We start from the raw sequence: 18,874 nt of genomic DNA on the forward strand, positions 1-18,874 counted from the left end.
AATATACATCAATGGATTCGCAATGGATGTGGCTACAATAATTATTCGTCACATTGTTCTTTAAAACTACTTGCTTCGAAGTTAATCGGAGAAAACAAAAAAATCAAATCGAAAAACCCCTAAATTTTTACATTATACTATTTTATTAAGGAAACTGTTCGATTTATTGAGGAAATGAATTCGACTAATAATGTAGTCCTTAGTTTGACGAAACGAATGGCACATGATAGATCTTTTTCCGATTAATGGTTACAGAGATAATTGATTTCCAGTTTGCTGTTTACTATGGCTAAGAGAGTCAGCCGTGCTGTTCCGCGTCGACTGTTTCCCCTTCCACGGCGTCAAATCGAATCGCAAATACATAACAATATACATCAATGGATTTGCAATAAGAGTGGCTACATTAATTATTCGGCTCATTTTTCTTTAAAACTACTTGCTTCGAAGTTAATCGAAGAAAACAAAAAAATCAAATCGCAAACCCCCTAAATTTTTACATATATATTATTTTATCAAGAAAACTGTTAATTTTATTGAAAAAATGAATGGAACTAATATTGTAGTCCATAATGTAACGAATCGAATGGCATATAATAGAGCTGTTTCCGATCAATGGGTACAGAGATAATTGATTCTCCGTGGTGACCTGCATTTTTCAACTTTGAGGGGTGCTAGGGGGGAAAGCTCCAAGGGGATTTCTTGGGACTTTTGGGAGAATGACCCTCTGGGAGGGTTCTATCGATGGTAGAAGATTCAGCTTTTATTTAATTTTCGGATCGAAAAAACCTTTATTGACTGGGCTAACAAGTGATCTACAAGTTGCTGCTATAGTATTTGATCTTCAATGAAGAAATATCAAAAATAATCACTCCTAAAGATTTAGAAGCACTATGAAAGAATAAGATGTTTGCGGCGTAAACAAATTTGTGACTATAAGTATCTTTGATGTCAATTGGTGGCCTCATTTCCATGGTACTTCTTCAAGGTAGCTGATGATGTCCAAAAATGAGATGTAGTCTGCAAGAACTTCCAGAGTTCTGTACTACTACCATCTTCGTAACATATGGATGAGAAACATTCTTCGTCATCATTATTATCGTCGATCATTCTATTGTTGGAAAACTAATTTCATGCTAACCTCAACATTCAAGTTAACTGTGTCATAGAAATTTTCGTCGCATAAACAATCATCGTCCTATCTTCAAACTAATCTTCATTTCATTAGCATATTTCATAAATTTTGATGTTTTATTAAATGAATCTATCCACAAAACATCACTAACTTGTTTTCTGATATATGATTTTTATATATGTTTTGTATTTTGAAATATTATATTTTTGATGTATTCTCTTCTATATTAGCTTATCATATGATAAATGTTTGATTCAAAATATACTATTATATCATTTACTTATGAAAATTTGCTTTGATGAATTTTAATTCAAGAATATATTATTATGTATTCTTATTTGACTTGAAGAAAATACTTTTATGTCATTTACTTATATTTGACAAATTCATGATTTCTACAATATTATCTATTCATTATTATCTGATATGTTAAATGGTTGCTTTGATGAATTTGATGTAATCGTCTTATATTTTTAACAGACAATTTATCTTAATATATCTAGGTTATATATCACACTTACATGTCATATGAATACTTTTAAATAATAGATCTGCTTTTATATAAATACACTTATAAAAAAATTAATTTTTTTTTTTTGCAAAATTGAAAATAATTTTTTTTGTCATTGAAGGAGGGCATTTTTAATATTAGAAAATTGTATGACAAAATAGACCGAACTAATAATTCGATCATATCAACCATTTTTCAATAGCAATTTTAATTTTGCCACTTGGTAAAGTAAGCAGTGTAGCCAACCATGATTTGTATTCATGATCTATTAATGTTGTATTGTTTTTAAATATATTTTGAGAAGGATGTAGTAAAGAAACAAACTAATAAACAATTTAAATGATACTTTATTAATAATAACAAGTTTCAATACATTGAATTTGTAATAATTATAAACACTTGATTACTTGATCGAGTGCTGTAGTATCTTGTTCTATGTTGTATGATCTAGGAACTTTTGGACTGGCTCTTTCTTCTTTTGATATGGCTTCTTTCTGAAACATTATGTATTATCTTGTTTGTTAAAATTATGAATTTATATTGTTTGAAACAAGTTTTAATAGGTGAATTGTGTCTTAAAGAATAGTAAATTAATGTTGAATAGTGTTGAAAAAGTAAATTCATGAATTTCTATCTAAAATATCAAAAACAGAAAGAAGCCTAAAAATAGAGTTACGTGAGTAGAGAAGCACATTGTAGAATTTTATTGAATTGTAGAAATTACTCAGAATTTGTGCATAGAACATCATTATTCAAATTAATAATTCATATTTCGTAATATAAATTCAGAATTTCTTACTTAAGAGTTGTAGGATTAAGAACTTGCAAATTGATTCTCAATAAATTAAAAATGTATTTGTTTGCAATTGATTTTATCTATTACCCGTTTGATTCAACAATTTAGAACTCAATTGACAATTTACAAATTTAGTTGCCAGAGTTGAGCAGTAGATTATTGGTCAAGAGTTTGAAACTCATGAGCAATAGTCTCCAAAAGCTGAATTCTGAAGAGTAATCCTTTCAACCACAGTGGAGTTACAAATAGTAACTTTACTAAAAAGAAATGAAAGGTTACAATGGATGGATCTAGTACTGATATCGAAATTATTACAAGAATCAGAGCTGCTGAATAGTATATAAGCATTTTCATGTCTGAAAAATGAGTCTGGTTTTCCGCAAATACCACAGACTTTTTTGTGCAGCTGTGGATAGAGTAAGGCTAACCACAATGGTAGCCAATGACAGGCACATAAAGAGAGGTAGCCGATGACAGGCACATGAAGAGAGGTAGCAAACGACAGGCACATAAAGAGCGGTAGCCAACGACAGGCAAATGAAGAGAGATAGCCAACGACAGGCACATAAAGAGCGGTAGCCAACGACAGGCAAATGAAGAGAGATAGCCAACGACAGTCACATGTAGAGAGAATGGAGCAATGCTATTGAACTGTGATCAGGATCAATCTCCCGTGTGTGATGAGATTTTATTTCCATGTAGCTTTGTGGACACAAAAAACACAGCTCAAGGGTCAAATCCAGTGTGTGTCTTCAGATGTCTACTAAAAGTTGATTTCTGTGTTGCTTTGTAATCACAGAGATCACAGCTGAAGGGTCTTTCTCCTGTGTGTGTCCTTAGATGAGAGATGAGATGTGATTTTTGTTTTGCTTTGTAGTCACACAAATCACAGCTGAAGGGTCTTTCACATTTGTGTGTCCTTAGATGAGTGCTGAGATCTGATTTCTGTGTTGCTTTGTAGTCACACAAATCACAGCTGAAGGGTCTTTCTCCTGTGTGTGTCCTTAGATGAGAGATGAGATGTGATTTTTGTTTTGCTTTGTAGTCACACAAATCACAGCTGAAGGGTCTTTGTCCGGTGTGTGTCCTTAGATGAATGATGAGATCTGATTTCCGTGTTGTTTTGTAGTTACAAAAATCACAGCTGAAGGGTCTTTCACCTTTGTGTGTCCTTAGATGAATGATGAGTTCTGATTTCCGTGTTGTTTTGTAGTCACACAAATCACAGCTGAAGGGTCTTTCAACTTTGTGTGTCCTTAGATGAGAGATGAGATGTGATTTTTGTTTTGCTTTGTAGTCACACAAATCACAGCTGAAGGGTCTTTGTCCGGTGTGTGTCCTTAGATGAATGATGAGATCTGATTTCCGTGTTGTTTTGTGATCACAAAAATCACAGCTGAAGGGTCTTTCTCCTGTGTGTCTCCTTAGATGACAGATGAGATTTGATTTTTGTTTTGCTTTGTAGTCACACAAATCACAGCTGAATGGTGTTTCTCCTATGTGTGTCCTTAGATGAGTGATAAGACTTGTTTTCCATTTTGTTTTGAAGTTACAGAATTTGCAAGCATGTTTTCCAGCTGTGTGTGCTCTACAATGAAGATTCAATTCTCTAGTGTTGTTGAATGCTGCACCACATAACTGACACTTTGTTAACTCACTATCACTTGCTGCATCAATCACATTCTTCCTTGCATTTTCGATCAGTAAGTCGACCTCATTGCAAATTTCTTCAGAATCTTTCATCATAGTGTTTTCAGGAGCTACGTTAACAGATCTATGGGAGCTTGAACCCTCTTGTTCTTCAAAGTATGGTATACACAGTCCAGATGATACAATTCCACTTTCATAATTCTCAGATACTAAATCAGAATAAATATCTTCTATTTGCATCAACGTATCTGAATGGTCTGTTTTGAAAGATATGTGTTCCTCCTTAACTTCTTCAGTTTCAACTTTTATATTTTCAAGAACAGAGGGGTCAGAATGCAGTCTATCTGAGGAGAGAGAAAAGATGCTTTCAATCTGCAGACAGGTGTCACTTTCTTGCTTTATTTCTCCACTTCTCACTTCAACTTCTACTCCAAGTTGTTGGTCTTCTTCTTCTTCGTCTTCTTCAATTAGTTCCTCTGGTTTGATCTGAATTATTTCAATGGGATGTTTGGAGTAATTGTGGTCCAAGTATACACTTTGATTATCAACATTGAGTTGGATGTGATACTTATCTTCAATGGTGTCTTGATGTTGATCTTGTTCATGGATTGGCCAATCACAGTTGTCCATGTCAGGTCCTTGATGTTGTGAATTAAGCATTGACCTTGAGTTATCTTGACCTTGACCATCCAAGTAGTCTGGCTGCATCTGGACTGGACAGGATCCACTGTGGTTTCCATACTGTTCTTCCTGTAAACAAGTCAGTGGCTGAGTTAGTCACATTTTCAATGTTAGACACTTGAATTCAATTCAAGTCTTTCAACATTAGTGTAAAATGTGCAATTTGAAAAACATGTTCAACATCTACAAATCTTGAAGAAGGGTCTGGTGGATTCAAGTTTCTGTTCTTGTAAACTTGACTTCAAGTTTGCAAAATACGTTCATTTTATACAAAATTTGAATTCAAGTAACTTAACTAATGTGAATCCTACTCGAGGGTTTGCTTTAACCAAAGATTGTTTAAACTTGACTTCATCAACTTCAAACCAAGTGCTTCTGATTCTGACTTTCCCCACGATTACTAGGAGGTAGACCCTGAAACACTACTGTGAAGTTTGCAGTGCAGATTGAACCTAATAATCATAACCTCATCTGTAATATTGTAAAGGGAGGAATTGGCTTATACATGCATGGAATAGGAAATAGGCTAATGACGCAATGAAATAGTGATTGACACATCATCACTAATGAACTGATCAACTTGCAGTTTCACATTATTAAGCTACAGAATTTGACAATAGTTATGGTTAAACAGGTATTTTTTGTTCTTATTAATTAATCAATTCGTATTTTATAATTTAAAACAGATTCATTCAATTTGTGATTGAGAGTTAACACAACAAAAGAAGCCCAACCAAACAGAGCTTTCTCCAAGTGAGGCACTGGTAGGGATCCCAGGGGTCTGTGGTTGAAAAAGAGCACACTTTTGAGGAAAAATAGAGGAATCCTGAAATGAGTTTTTAGGACTTCTAAGTGAACCTCCAGCAACTTTATAACAACTAGAATTGTCTTAATTTAGTACTAGATATCATAATATTAAAAAAAAAACATATTAATATGATTTTTCCAAGTATTGGACATTTTAAAATAAATGTTTGTCTAATCTATCTATAAGCTTTTCAAAGTTTCACATGAAGCTATTTTATTAAAACAAATTAATCTTGGTAAATTGTAATATTATCATTAAGCTCATTTATTTTGGAAATGCTCCAGAAATATTTTTTTCAAGAATGCAGTGATTCCACTTAAAAATTTTTTTAGGCTCTATTGAAATCACATCCATTTGATTCATGGAATCATGGTGCAGTAGCAGAATATTTTTTAAAAGAAACATGGAATAATACTTAACATGAATCTTTTACAATTTATTTACAAAATAAATTTATTTAAGAAATAAAATAAATTAATCACAATATTTCTAGCTACAATATTATTAACAAATAGCTTATAATTTAATGCTCTTAACCCTAGAATTACAACTATTCAAGAAATGAAATAAATTATCTACAATATTTACAAATAGCTTATTATAATGTAATGCTTTTAACCCTAGAATTACCACTATTCTGAATAACATATAAAGATAAACCTTATAAATATAAATAGACTAGCCGTCAGGCTCGCTTCGCTTGCCATATCCGTCTAGCCAGTCTGGACTGGTCAGGCGAGCCGTCTGGACCCCCGACTGGATCGTCCAAAAATGGGATCAGCGGGCATGCTTCGCTCGCCTGCATTTTTCATTTGAGCATGCTTCATTCCATCAGAAAGTCAAAGTGCTGAGAAAACGCGGAAAAGCTGAGAAAAACGTTGGAAAACGCTGTTTTTGGGCATATCTTTGATTATATATTAACCCTTTCTAGGCCAATTTTATATTATTTTTTTTGAAAAAATTCATTAGCCTACTCCTAAAATAGTTCATTATTGACCCATACAACTTCAAAAATATGTTTCATCCATTTTCTTTTCTGGAAAATGGGGAAAAGCTACATGATTCCAGATGGAATCAGTGGTCTTCCAGCTTCATTCATTATACATGTACTGAATTAGAGTGTAATATAGTAAATATGTTTTGAAATATTGGGATGGTATGTTCATATTCACCCCATTTTGAACCAAATTTCAAATTAACGTGCTTTTAAATTATCTATAAGAATCCATTAAATATTATATTATATTCACAATAAATGTTCACAAGACTGCAATTTGGATACACTAGTGTTATAACTTGAGGTTCAATCCAGAACACAGAAATGCTTTTTTGGAATTTCTTATATTTTTGTAGAATATTTATAATTATGATAAATCTATTCACATATCATTTAGATATTTAGATATTCATCTGGATTCAATGCTGCTATGTCTGCATCAATGATAAACCATTGCTTATGTAAATATCATCAAGTAAAATACAGTCAATAGCGGTGTTGTTTTTTTGCAACTAATGAAGAAGAGTATATTTTATTATATCAGTAATTATTCACTAGTAAGAAGAAAATAATTGCCTTTAGTTCTACTGTAATGAGTGGTGTTTCTTACATTCTGAAATTCAGAATGATATTGATATCAGTCAAATATCATTTCAAATTGCCTACTTCCATCATCCGCCAATATCTCCATAAATCGTTCATAAGTGGAACGCTGTTATCACTAACCTATATGTTATGCAGTGATTAAATTTCTTTTATGTGAATTATGATAATCATTACACATGAGACATAAGTTATTCTTGATTACTTATCAACTTTGGACATGATGATAAGTATGCACAATACTAAACTTCAAAGTTTATTATGAACTAGCCTAAGTTGATAATTAGAAAAAAAAATAGATTGTAAGATAATTTGAACTGTAGCATGTTGAATCTTTCAAATACGAAAATAGTTTGAATTGAAGAATAAATAAGAGGGAATAGTTTTGATACATTTGTTTCAAGAGTAGGCCCTGGTTGCCTCACTACTGAAACCAGTAGCTCCGATTAGGCCAGTGACTCCAGTTGGAATCATGTGATATTTTATTCAAAACCTCTCCGAATTAGAGTAGAATATTCAAACTAGCCTCATGGAGTTTCTCGTGAAGATGTTCCAACGTGCCTGAAATTTTCCTGATAAATAATATTCAATAGGAATCAATAAATATTTTTGGTAAAACTGCTAGTTGATTCAGCTGCTTCCAGTCATGAACATAACCAACAAACATCACATTGCCTACGAATTTCAGTTCAGAAGCTCTGTAGCGGTAGTGAGCTCTGGTGACAGAGACTTGAACTAATCATCTTGATTCCAAAAGGCATCATTGGACTGAAACGACGACTATAGGAGACAAGAATATAACATGACTCCAGATGGAATCATGGGACCAGAAAGGGTTAAAGTTACCTCATCACAAAATTTTTAGACCCTTGCTATAAACCTCTGTACAAAATTTGAAAATTAAATTTTTACATTTGAACATTATTACTTGATGAAAGAACTGAGAAAACGCAAAAAAGGTAATTTTGGGCGTATCTTTGGCGTTATTTCAAATTCCTTCTAAAACAACATTATTACACCCCAGCTGAGCTTCTGTACTAAATTTGAACAATTTCTGTTCATTTGTTCTCAATAAATCTGAGAAAAAGCAAAAAAACGCTGGAAAACACTATTTTTGGGTGTATCTTTAACGTTATTGCTAATTCCTTCTAACAAAACATTATTACACCCTAGCTAAGCTTCTGTACTAAATTTGAACATTTTCTGTTCATTTGTTCTCGATGAAGCTGAGAAAACGCTAAAAACTCTGGAAAAATGCAGATTTTGGGCGTATCTTTGGAAATTTTTCCAAATCCGTTCTTAGTGCGCCTCTAAAGGGCCAACTGAACATACCTACCAAATTTGAACGTTTTTGGTCTGGTAGATTTTTAGTTCTGCGAGTGAGTCAGTCAGTCAGTGAGTGAGTGCCATTTTGTTTTTATATATAAATCCTATTATTTGGACAAAAATATAGTTGAATTTTTTCGATAAAGTGATAAACCCAGACATATTAGCATTTTGCCAAAAATCCTCCCGGGCACTTTTCAAGTGCTCAAAAAGAGGACACATCTGGGATCCCTAGTCACTGGCATAATATTGTTAGGTTATGGGGTCAACATTAGGCTGAGAAATATCAACATTTATAAATATTACAGATATTAACTTAATTCTGACAAAATAATAAATAATTATTCTATATTTTTATGTTTCCTAGATAAAGGAGATTGCATTTCAAAATACAAAATTTGGTACAAGTTTAGAACGGATGCATCAGGTATTTAAAAAGATATACCTACTTAGTCTACTCTATTCCTTATAAAACTTATGGATTTGATTATGTGATATTTTGTTTAACTTGGAACAACATTATTTTCTTTGCATTTCAAATATACCTTCTAATATACATTCTAAAATTAACGTTCTTCACTAATCAAGGTTATGTATGGTTTTGATTATGTTTTCCAGAATGTTTTTTCTCATATCACTAAACTGATTGGACAATCATGTGGTTGCCTTAATCAAAATTTTAAAAAAATTAGGAAAATTCAAATTATAACACCATTTTGTATGTAATTTTATGATCTTTTTAGATTTGGTGTAAAAAAGACCGACTTCCCTGGCTAAGTTCCAGTTTAAGAGAAGATAATGATTGTGAGGAGCGCAATCAGTGCATCCACTATTTCTTTGAGGCGGTGGTGAATTATTATTATTATTATTCATGGCGCTTAGTTGTGTATATGTGAGCTTCATTGAAACTCACACAACATGCCACCTGTCAATTACATATATTTTTTACATACAAGATTGGTTTTATTTAATACATTTTCCAATATATTAATTTTCTTAAAACCAATATGTCTAAACTACCAGACAAGGACCTCATTCCCTCTTCAACACTATAGGGACAACTCTTGAATAGTGTATCACTTATTTTATTTTTGAATACTTTCAAATTAGTCTCCGTTTTTTCAAATCGTTTTTCAAAGAGTTATATATTTTTATGCCTGAATATAAGGCTCCCTTCTCATAGGTGGTAAGTCTGTGCTTGGGCAAATAAAGATTGTTGTTACGCTGAGGAAACCTGTGAATGGGATGGTTGTCAGCAATTATCTCACTATTTCTTTTCATGTACATTCAAAATGTCAACCATATATAAAGCCGGAAGGGTTAAAAGGTTGAGTCTGCAAAATATGGGCCTGCAAGAGTCTCTCCTCCCAGAGTGAGTTAAATTCCTAATCACTCTTTTTTGGATTTTAAAAATGTTTAATGCGCCAGTGGAGGAGCCCCAAAAAATTATGCCATACCTTATAATTGAAAGGAAGTATCCATGTTATAATAAAAGCCCTGTCTTTAAATTTATAATTGTTGAAACTGTACGAATGGCGTAAATAGCACAACAGAGTCTTTGCTGTAATTTCTGTAGGTAGTCTTCCCATTCCAAATTATGTTGCACAAGCAAGCTAAGAAACTTAGCTGAGTCTACATTTTCAACCCCATCACCCCCACCAGCGTGCACACCATCGCTATCATTCCTTCTTATCCTAAAGTGAACAATTTTAATTTTCAGAGGGTTCAAAACCAAACCATTATTTCTAAACCCAATATTTAATTTCTCCCTAATTCCTTGTAATGTGAGATGAGCAGTGGAACAATTCTTCTCTCTGACAATGATTGTGACATCATCTGCATAGGGATATTATGCTCTATAATTATGCTCTATAGTGAGGTCTATATTAAAATGGCAGTGGAGAAAGGTTCCGAGAACAACGTTGCCGATCCTCTGTCTTGTCAATGCCTTCTATAGACGATAGCTGATACAGTTTTATTGTTCATTCTCGTTTAAAATAATCAATTTTATTTTATTAAGCAAGAAATTAAAAATTAGTTTCATTGGATTCCTCGTCAAATTTTACATAAGATTGCACTAGTTTAAAACATATTGTTGCCATAAAAAAATTATTAAAAATAAAAATTTTGAACTTTCCGCCATGTTTTTTCAGCTAATCCTTGGAAATCGACAACAATGTTATAAATGGTTGATCTCGTCTTGACCTCCTCTATCGATCTATGTAGGTCTCAATGCTAGATTCATAAACTAAAGTGCCCCCAATCCTATATTGTTGGAAGATGATTTGGCAACAGAGCAAAGCGTGAGAGAGATAGAGCTATCCGCTTTGTTGAATGATAGACGGGGATAGCAATATCATTGCTAAACAAACACTGCCATTATAACGTGGACCTCACTATAATAATAGTAAGGTTTGGTTGGGATTGATTTGGTGAGATTAGCTTTTCCTTTTGCATTGGAGTTTTGAGTGTTAAACAGTGGATTGAAGTTGTCTCAAAATATTTTTTTGAAGTGTTTAAAAAAATAGTAAAAATTGATGTGTCCGTTCTGAATAATTACCAACAATTTTTCCCAGGGCATAGCATATATATATATATATATATATATATATATATATATTATGGATTACCTCATTATCAACCAGTCATAAATAATAAGTTTTCTGTTATTAGTAGGCTACTGTAGCATAGTGCTTTGAATGCTTTTAATTCATCATAAATAAATAAGTAAACTTTAATTATTAGAACTCCTAAAAATATTAGAAATTAACGAAATTAATTGGTTTTACAGGTTATGTTAGTCGGACTTGGTTTTTGATTTTCATACAACTATTCAACATAATAATATGAATTGGGCTACTTACTTCTAAATTCATTGCAGTTGAAATGATATCATTAATTCATTTTTAATTTTAAATACTAAAAGAGCAATAGCATTCAAAATTTATCTAAATGGACAAATACTCAAATACCAGGAAATTTAATACTTTTTCCTATGAATAGTAGAGATGTGTCGTTCGGTCATGACCCGTTCGAATTGAACGGGTCATTTAGGTGAACGAGTGATCCGGATCACATTTATTCAAAAAACCCGTTCATTTGACCCGTTCATCAACTGGGGTCAACCCCTGTTTTTACTGTCTTTACACATCAACTGTGGTGGGCCTCTTTTTTTTTTTTTTTGCTTGTTTATAGGAAAGCTATAGAAAATTAACCGTTCAATTGAACGGGTCTTTTTGAACGGGTCGCGGCAGTGAACGTGAACGACTGACCCGAATCAGTAAATTGATCCGAACTTCCCATCTCTAATGAATAGGTTTTATGTTTTGATCTCGATTAAGTCGGCCCAGACGGTATAGCCAGTATCAACAGTATACATACAGTACGGAAACTTGGCTATACCCTGACGCCAAAATCCGCCATCTTGTTAGGAAGCGCCGCATTGTAATAGTATTGATGGTAGGTACGGATCACTTTAATGATCCGGATCATATGATCTCGTTCACTGCCACGAGCCAATCAGAAGACCAGGATTGGAACTTCCCAAGGTCACGTGACGTGTTTAGTATTGGGGTCATGTAAAAAGCATTGGTTAGATGGGCGTTTGATTACAAGTTTCCATTCTGTATCTATTCTGTGGTATAGCGCCAAACTGGGTTGATGACAAAGTGGGTGGACGACAAACAGGGTCATTTTTTTCGACCGCATCTGTCGCCTCATGACACGACAAATGCGGTCTCGTCAGGAATGTGGCAATACATATCGAGATTCTTTTATCGATACATTGTACTTTATCGATATAGTATAGCTTTAAATAAGGCAAAAAATTTGTTGTAGTTGTAGCCTACAAACTGATTAACTTGTGTCTCGTAATTTGAATTTGAATCTTTAATTTGTGTTCATGATTTTGAATTCTATTTTACAATTGGATTCAAATGACAAGAATCAACAAAATGAACTTGAGACTCAGTGTTAATAATGTGGTTTAAGGTAACAGGCTATTATCAACAATAACCTAATTTTATGGAAATTGTTGAGTTCTAGTATTAATGTTTAAGTTCTACTCATTGTTTCAGTATTTTATATTTAAAATGCCGTTTGCATAGTATAGGCCTATGACAGTATTTGATCAACTTTGGTTTTGCTATCCTTGTCTATCATTCGACATAGCCGGTGGTACTATCCTTTTCTAGGTCCACACCGATGCCAATTATGTTTTTGACAGTGTAGAAATATAATTAATTACTATTACACACAGTTCAAATTTAATAAAAATGCTATTTATTTGATTTAAATTTATATTTGGCTTTTTGTTTATTGTTTTATTGAAATCCTGTAAATTATTACATTATGTAAAATTTGTGTTAATGTAATTGGTACAATTCTTTTGATTTATTTAATAAAATTATCAATTCAAACTTTATTAGGATGTCAAAACATTATCTTGTTAATATACTGAATCTAATTCAACTAGTTATCTAAACAAATGATATCATTATGAGGGAAGCAATAACTCCACAAGAACGATTGGCTCTAACTTTGAGATTCTTGGCATTAGGCGATTCATTTGTTGGTTTCCAATATCTATTCTGAATCTCAAAAAAAGAAAATTTCTACAATAATTCCAGAAGTTTTGATGACCTAATCAAAGCACTTAACACTGTCTCACAAAATTGACAGTCTTCTTCAAGGAAATTAGCCATAAATCGAATCAAATACTAAATTGCTGCCCATTTTAAACTAACTCTGCTCATACACATGACAAAACAAGATTCTCCAAAAGATTAGCTTCAAGATTTACCTTTAAGGGAATACTAGTTCAAAGTTTGAATAAATCTCTCTATAGATATAGATATAGCCTAGCTATCTAAAACGTATAATATCATATTGAAGATTACAATTTTAATTAACAACTCTGATTGATAACATGAAACAAACACAAGATGATTTGATAGCCACAGTAAAATAATATTTGAGCTATAGGTACTTTCTTGTAGGAACCCTGTAGAGAAGCTTTTTTCACTCAAATTATGCAGTTCTGAATTTGTTAATCATGATACAAATTATATACTCCATGCATGTTTCTATTTAAATATTTGACAATCCACATATCCTACAAAATTACAAAAATCCTACAATTCACAATTAGTTATTGGATCACAATTTGATTTGTCATTCATCAACCTAATTCATTGGAATTAGGTTATGACGCCTTCAATGTTTACGTTTTGCCTCACCCGTATGGCAAAATCGCGTCCACACGTACATTCAATGCTCGCCCGAGGCGCCTTTGAGCACGCCAAAATACCGACAGGGTTCCGGTTCGCCCACATGCCTCAGCGAACAGCGTCCACACGTGCGAATGCAAGCCCATACACGTAAACGGTGTACACACGTACGTTTGCCTCGGGTGAGCATACGTGTATGGGCTTGCATTCGCACGTGTGGACACTGTTCGCTGAGGCATGTGGGCGAACCGGAACCCTGTCGGTATTTTGGCGTGCTCAAAGGCGCCTCGGGCGAGCATTGAATGTACGTGTGGACGCGATTTTGCCATATGGGTGAGGCAAAATGTAAACATTGAAGGCGTCATAACCTAATTCCAATGAATTAGGTTAATAAATGACAAATCAAATTGTGATCCAATAACTAATTGTAAATTGTAGGATTTTTGTAATTTTGTAGGATATGTGGATTGTCAAATATTTAAATAAAAACATGCATGGAATATATAATTTGTATCATGATTAACAAATTTAGAACTGCATAATTTAAGTGAAAAAAGCTTCTCTGAAGGATTCCTACAAGAAAGTATAGCTCAAATATTATTTTACTGTGGCTATCAAATCATCTTGTGTTTGTTTCATGTTATCAATCAGAGTTGTTAATTAAAATTGTAATCTTCAATATGATATTATACGTTTTAGATAGCTAGGCTATCTATAGAGAGATTTATTCAAACTTTGAACTAGTATTCCCTTAAAGGTAAATCCTGAAGCTAATCTTTTGGAGAATCTTGTTTTGTCATGTGTATGAGCAGAGTTAGTTTAAAATGGGCAGCAATTTAGTATTTGATTCAATTTATGGCTAATTTCCATAAAGAAGACTGTCAATTTTGTGAGACAGTGTTAAGTGCTTTGATTAGGTCATCAAAACTTCTGGAATTATTGTAGGAATTTTCTTTTTTTGAGATTCAGAATAGATATTGGAAACCAACAAATGAATCGCCTAATGTCAAGAATCTCAAAGTTAGAGCCAATCGTTCTTGTGGAGTTATTGATTCCCTCATGATGATATCATTACTGTTTAGATAACTAGTTGAATTAGATTCAGTAGCCTATATTAACAAGATAATGTTTTGACAACCTAATAAAGTTTGAACTGTCAATCTTATGCCAAGTAGCACTTTATTTCCTTACTTCAACCTACAATCGTTCAACCCACCAACATCGTTTGTCAAGTTTTATTTTTGATGTTATTATATAAGTCATTGAAATAAAATGATACTGCTGCAATTTGTGATCTTCAATGATGGAATGACGCCATTGTTGTCATGTGGAAAATCTACATCTACCATGTCTTCGTGTCGTCTGCAAATCAGATAGCTTTTTGAATGCCGAGGCAAACGTGGATCGCGTCCACAAGGACGTACAGTGAATGTTGAGGCATATGTACATACGATTGTTCGCGCGAATCTGTACGGACGTGTGTACAAGGCTGTATGCTCACCCGAGGCAAACGTACGTGTGTACACCGTTTAATATAAATGCTGTGGCTACAGTTACGGTAACCGTAGCTCCAGTTCGCGGTCCGGTAAACATTTGCGCATGCGCGGCTACTGCTATTTACATGTGCATTGTAGTGTTGGTGGTTTTGGGTCACATGTTTATGATTTCCAAGTAGCCTATCGTTTCAATCATGAAGTTTACATCCTTCCAGGATTTGATAAAATATAGTAGTGAAAAAGAAAAAACAATTTTACATGATAAGCTTTTATAATAATGATGAATTTTAAGTACAAATGTACACATAAGTATCTACAAATGTACTCATGGTGGTGTGATGAAAAGTATGTCAAAGTGACATAGACCAAAAAAAAGTAAGTTTAAGGAAAAAGCTATGCGAAGAGCCTTTAAACAAATCATTATAGGCTCAAGCTATTTATTACCAAAACTCCCGATTTTTTTCATGGTTTGGAGGGGGGTGTGGGGAGATTCTTTACTCGAAACCCCAAAAGATAGATTAGGAAACAACTTCAGAAGTCATACTTTCAGTTTCAGTTGGTGTTCAATTTTCAGCTGCTCTAATATTATTATGCTTTATTCAGATATGTTAGACCATACATCCGCATATATACCTACTAAGCTTACGGTAAGCTCCGGTAATAAGTGCTGTGACGAACGAAGTTTGTTGGGGAATGCATAAACGAAGTCATAATTTTACCGGAACGCGAACTGGAGCTACGGTTACCATAACTGTAGCCACTGCGTAATATAAAAATAAACATGTATATAATAAACATGTAAAAATAAACATAATAAAGCGAGGTCGCCGGAGTTCCATCTGCCCAAAGACAGAAATCTGCATCTGCCCTGAAAGCCGCCACTCACCAAAAAAATTGTCAGTTTTTACGGACGCCACAAAAGTGGAACAGTGAAAGACAAACTGGGTCTATTCCTATTTTACATCTATCATTTTTTGGCAGCACTGAACCTGTATTCCTCTTAGTTTGTAGTAACATTAGAAAGGCTGAAAATTAAATAGGCCTATTAAAAGTGTTTTATAGGTGTTATCATTAGTTTTAGTGATATTCTTAAATTGGGGAATTCCATCATATTCAGGGACTCAATAAATTTATGAAAACATAATGCTAATATCATTTTTTCTTACATCTCCTTCTAGTATCTAACTGTATTGGAAACAGAACTAAGATATTTATAGGCTCTGATCAGAGAAGGTGGTCGATTTGAGTTATCTATTTAATAGGTGTGAAGTAGTGTTCCTGGGGGGGTTATCTCTTATGATAGAGTCCCACGTTATGAAGCTATTGTGAGAAGTTGTGGATTGTAATTCCTTCACAGATAATACGATGTTTCTGGTATTTGTAAGAGCAGTCTCTAAATTCCCTCTTTTGCGAATAAATTCACAAAAAATTAAGGCCTTCCGGCTCGCAAAATTACTGGGTTCAAACCTCAGCTCTAGCTCAGTGGTAGAAACATGAATTTTATAAGTACAAATAATCACCATAAGGTTCAAGGACCAGGTATTGATAATTCTTACCGCTGCTTCTATGAAGTTCTTGAAGAATACCAGTAAGGAAATTAAAAGAATATTTGATGACTGATTATCAGTAACCATGTACCACTAGAGAATAATCAGGACCAACTATAGTTGTTTCTAGTTGATTCTTAAAACGCTCGTCGTGAATACAAGTATTCACCAATATACCCTTTCAAAATTCCTTAGAACTTACAACGCCAGTTCTTGAAGCTCTCTGGATCCTTATATGATATAACTGGAACCTTATTAATATAATTTCTTAATATACTTGTTCTGGCTGATAAAATGAATATCATCAAAGGATGATAAATATTGAGTGCTTTGAATAAGGTTAATATAATTGATTCAATAATTTTAAATGCTGCTAGATATTTGTTGGTACCAAAACAGCTCAAACTATATAACACGAGATGAACTAGGATAAAATAAATTTCTACGATTTGTATGCTGACATAAAACACAAAATATATTCCCACAAAAAAGATGTGCATAAGATATTCGATAAATCTATAATTCACTTAAATAATCTACTTTTAAAATCTGAATAATTATCACAGGCTTTGCTAATATTCACAATAATGAGTTTCAAATTCATAAATATATTATATTTAATACTGGTACTTAGACTTCCAATCAATACAAAATTCTACCAATAAAAACCTGTTCGGTCTATAAGTTTGATATGATATACTTGGTTCAATTACAAAATTAATATTTAATAAATTAATATTCAAACATGAGATCTCAGGGCTTTTAATATGAATTCGGGCAGTGCATGGAAGTAAGCTTCCTACATATAATAAATAAATTTATAAAATGTTCTTGTGAACTAAGTGATATTGTTCAACACGTGGTGACTCTTAATTTAATTCAAATTAATTGGAATAGCGCTTTTTTATTAATTATTACTCCACTGAACGTAGAAAAAATGAGCTCATTTGGTTTGACTTATCACTCACTGACTGAAGTTCTGGATGTTCTCGTGGATTGAATTAATTATTTCCAATAATTAATTAGGTAGGCTCCTTTTCGTCACTGCTGGGCTAACGCGTGATCCAGATTTTTATAAGTTTCTTTCGAATTAAAGCTATTTTTATGGGAATCTTTACAATTACGAACTCCTTGACAGCACTGAGTTCACAAACAATTAACATTCAACAAACATACATTACATTTAAAAAAGGGTTTGGCTTAATAATTCATTAAAAATTTTTAAAAGGAATAAGAAAAGACCCTAGACTCCATGTGTATCCTCTCGGGTTGGGATCTTAAGCCAGAAGAAGGAGGTTTTTAGAAAAACTTGCCTCTTCCTAGAATAATTCTGTAAGCTACTCTCTGATTGGCCTTCAATTTAATAGACTCAATACAATTGGTTGCCTTGGGAATCAGGGCTTCCTCGGCTTTACAATAGAAAAAATTAAATAAAAGAAGTTTTTATACAAATATATGGAGTGTTTATCTTAAATTGAATTCATAAATAAATCGTAACATACGATTTTAATAGATAATACATTTAGTTTTTATATGAGTTTTGTATACTCTTGATTTATCATGCTTTTTTAGATTATAACAAATGTTTATACAGAAATAATAGTTATTTGTATTTCTACACATCGACTTCCTTTAGTATACATAATATATCCTTTATGAGTGAATTTTATATGATTCAACCGGTCATATGGGTTGATCGAATAATCAGCTGATTCGTTCAGTATTGGTTCTAATAATTATCGATTTATCCAAGATCGACTAATTCTTTTCAAAACGTAAACAAGTAACTCTAACCTCAATGTTCATGCATTTTATTTTTTTTTTTGTAATCCGCCAATAATAATTATGCCGCTTTATAATTTTTTGATCTTACCAATGGGTTCTCATAATTATTAAATCACAATAATACATGTTTTCTTATCGTTGTTGATAATGCTATTACTCCTAATCGCTAATAATACTTGATTTGAGTTGATTTACTCTTTGGATAGGTCTAACCTTCTTTCCAATTTTATAGTTCTATTACATTTTATTGGCTCATTTAAAAATATTTGGTGGTTTCAAATTACCACGTGACACAAAACACCCTCTGATTTCTG

The 18,874-nt window shown here is 33.0% G+C and overlaps 1 protein-coding gene across 3 annotated transcripts in view; it reads right to left on the reverse strand.

The window, feature by feature from the left end:
- Positions 1-1,970: 1,970 nt before the first annotated feature.
- LOC111045239 (gastrula zinc finger protein XlCGF57.1-like) overlaps positions 1,971-18,874 on the reverse strand; it is a 57,730-nt gene continuing 40,826 nt past the window's right edge. Inside the window, exons 1-3 of one of the 3 annotated variants that reach the window (XM_039426770.1) lie at positions 11,369-11,817; positions 4,662-4,839; positions 1,971-2,149 (exon numbers count right to left, since the gene is read on the reverse strand). In XM_039426770.1, coding sequence (XP_039282704.1) covers positions 2,091-2,149; positions 4,662-4,839; positions 11,369-11,380 — 249 coding nt within the window. In that variant the 5' untranslated portion in view covers positions 11,381-11,817 and the 3' untranslated portion in view covers positions 1,971-2,090. Of the gene's footprint in view, positions 4,840-11,368; positions 11,818-18,874 lie in introns of those variants that run through there. The other 2 variants (XM_039426769.1, XM_022330598.2) reach the window with 2 other exon arrangements.

The sequence above is a fragment of the Nilaparvata lugens genome, chromosome 4, assembly GCF_014356525.2.
Source record: "Nilaparvata lugens isolate BPH chromosome 4, ASM1435652v1, whole genome shotgun sequence".
Lineage (NCBI taxonomy): Eukaryota > Metazoa > Arthropoda > Insecta > Hemiptera > Delphacidae > Nilaparvata > Nilaparvata lugens.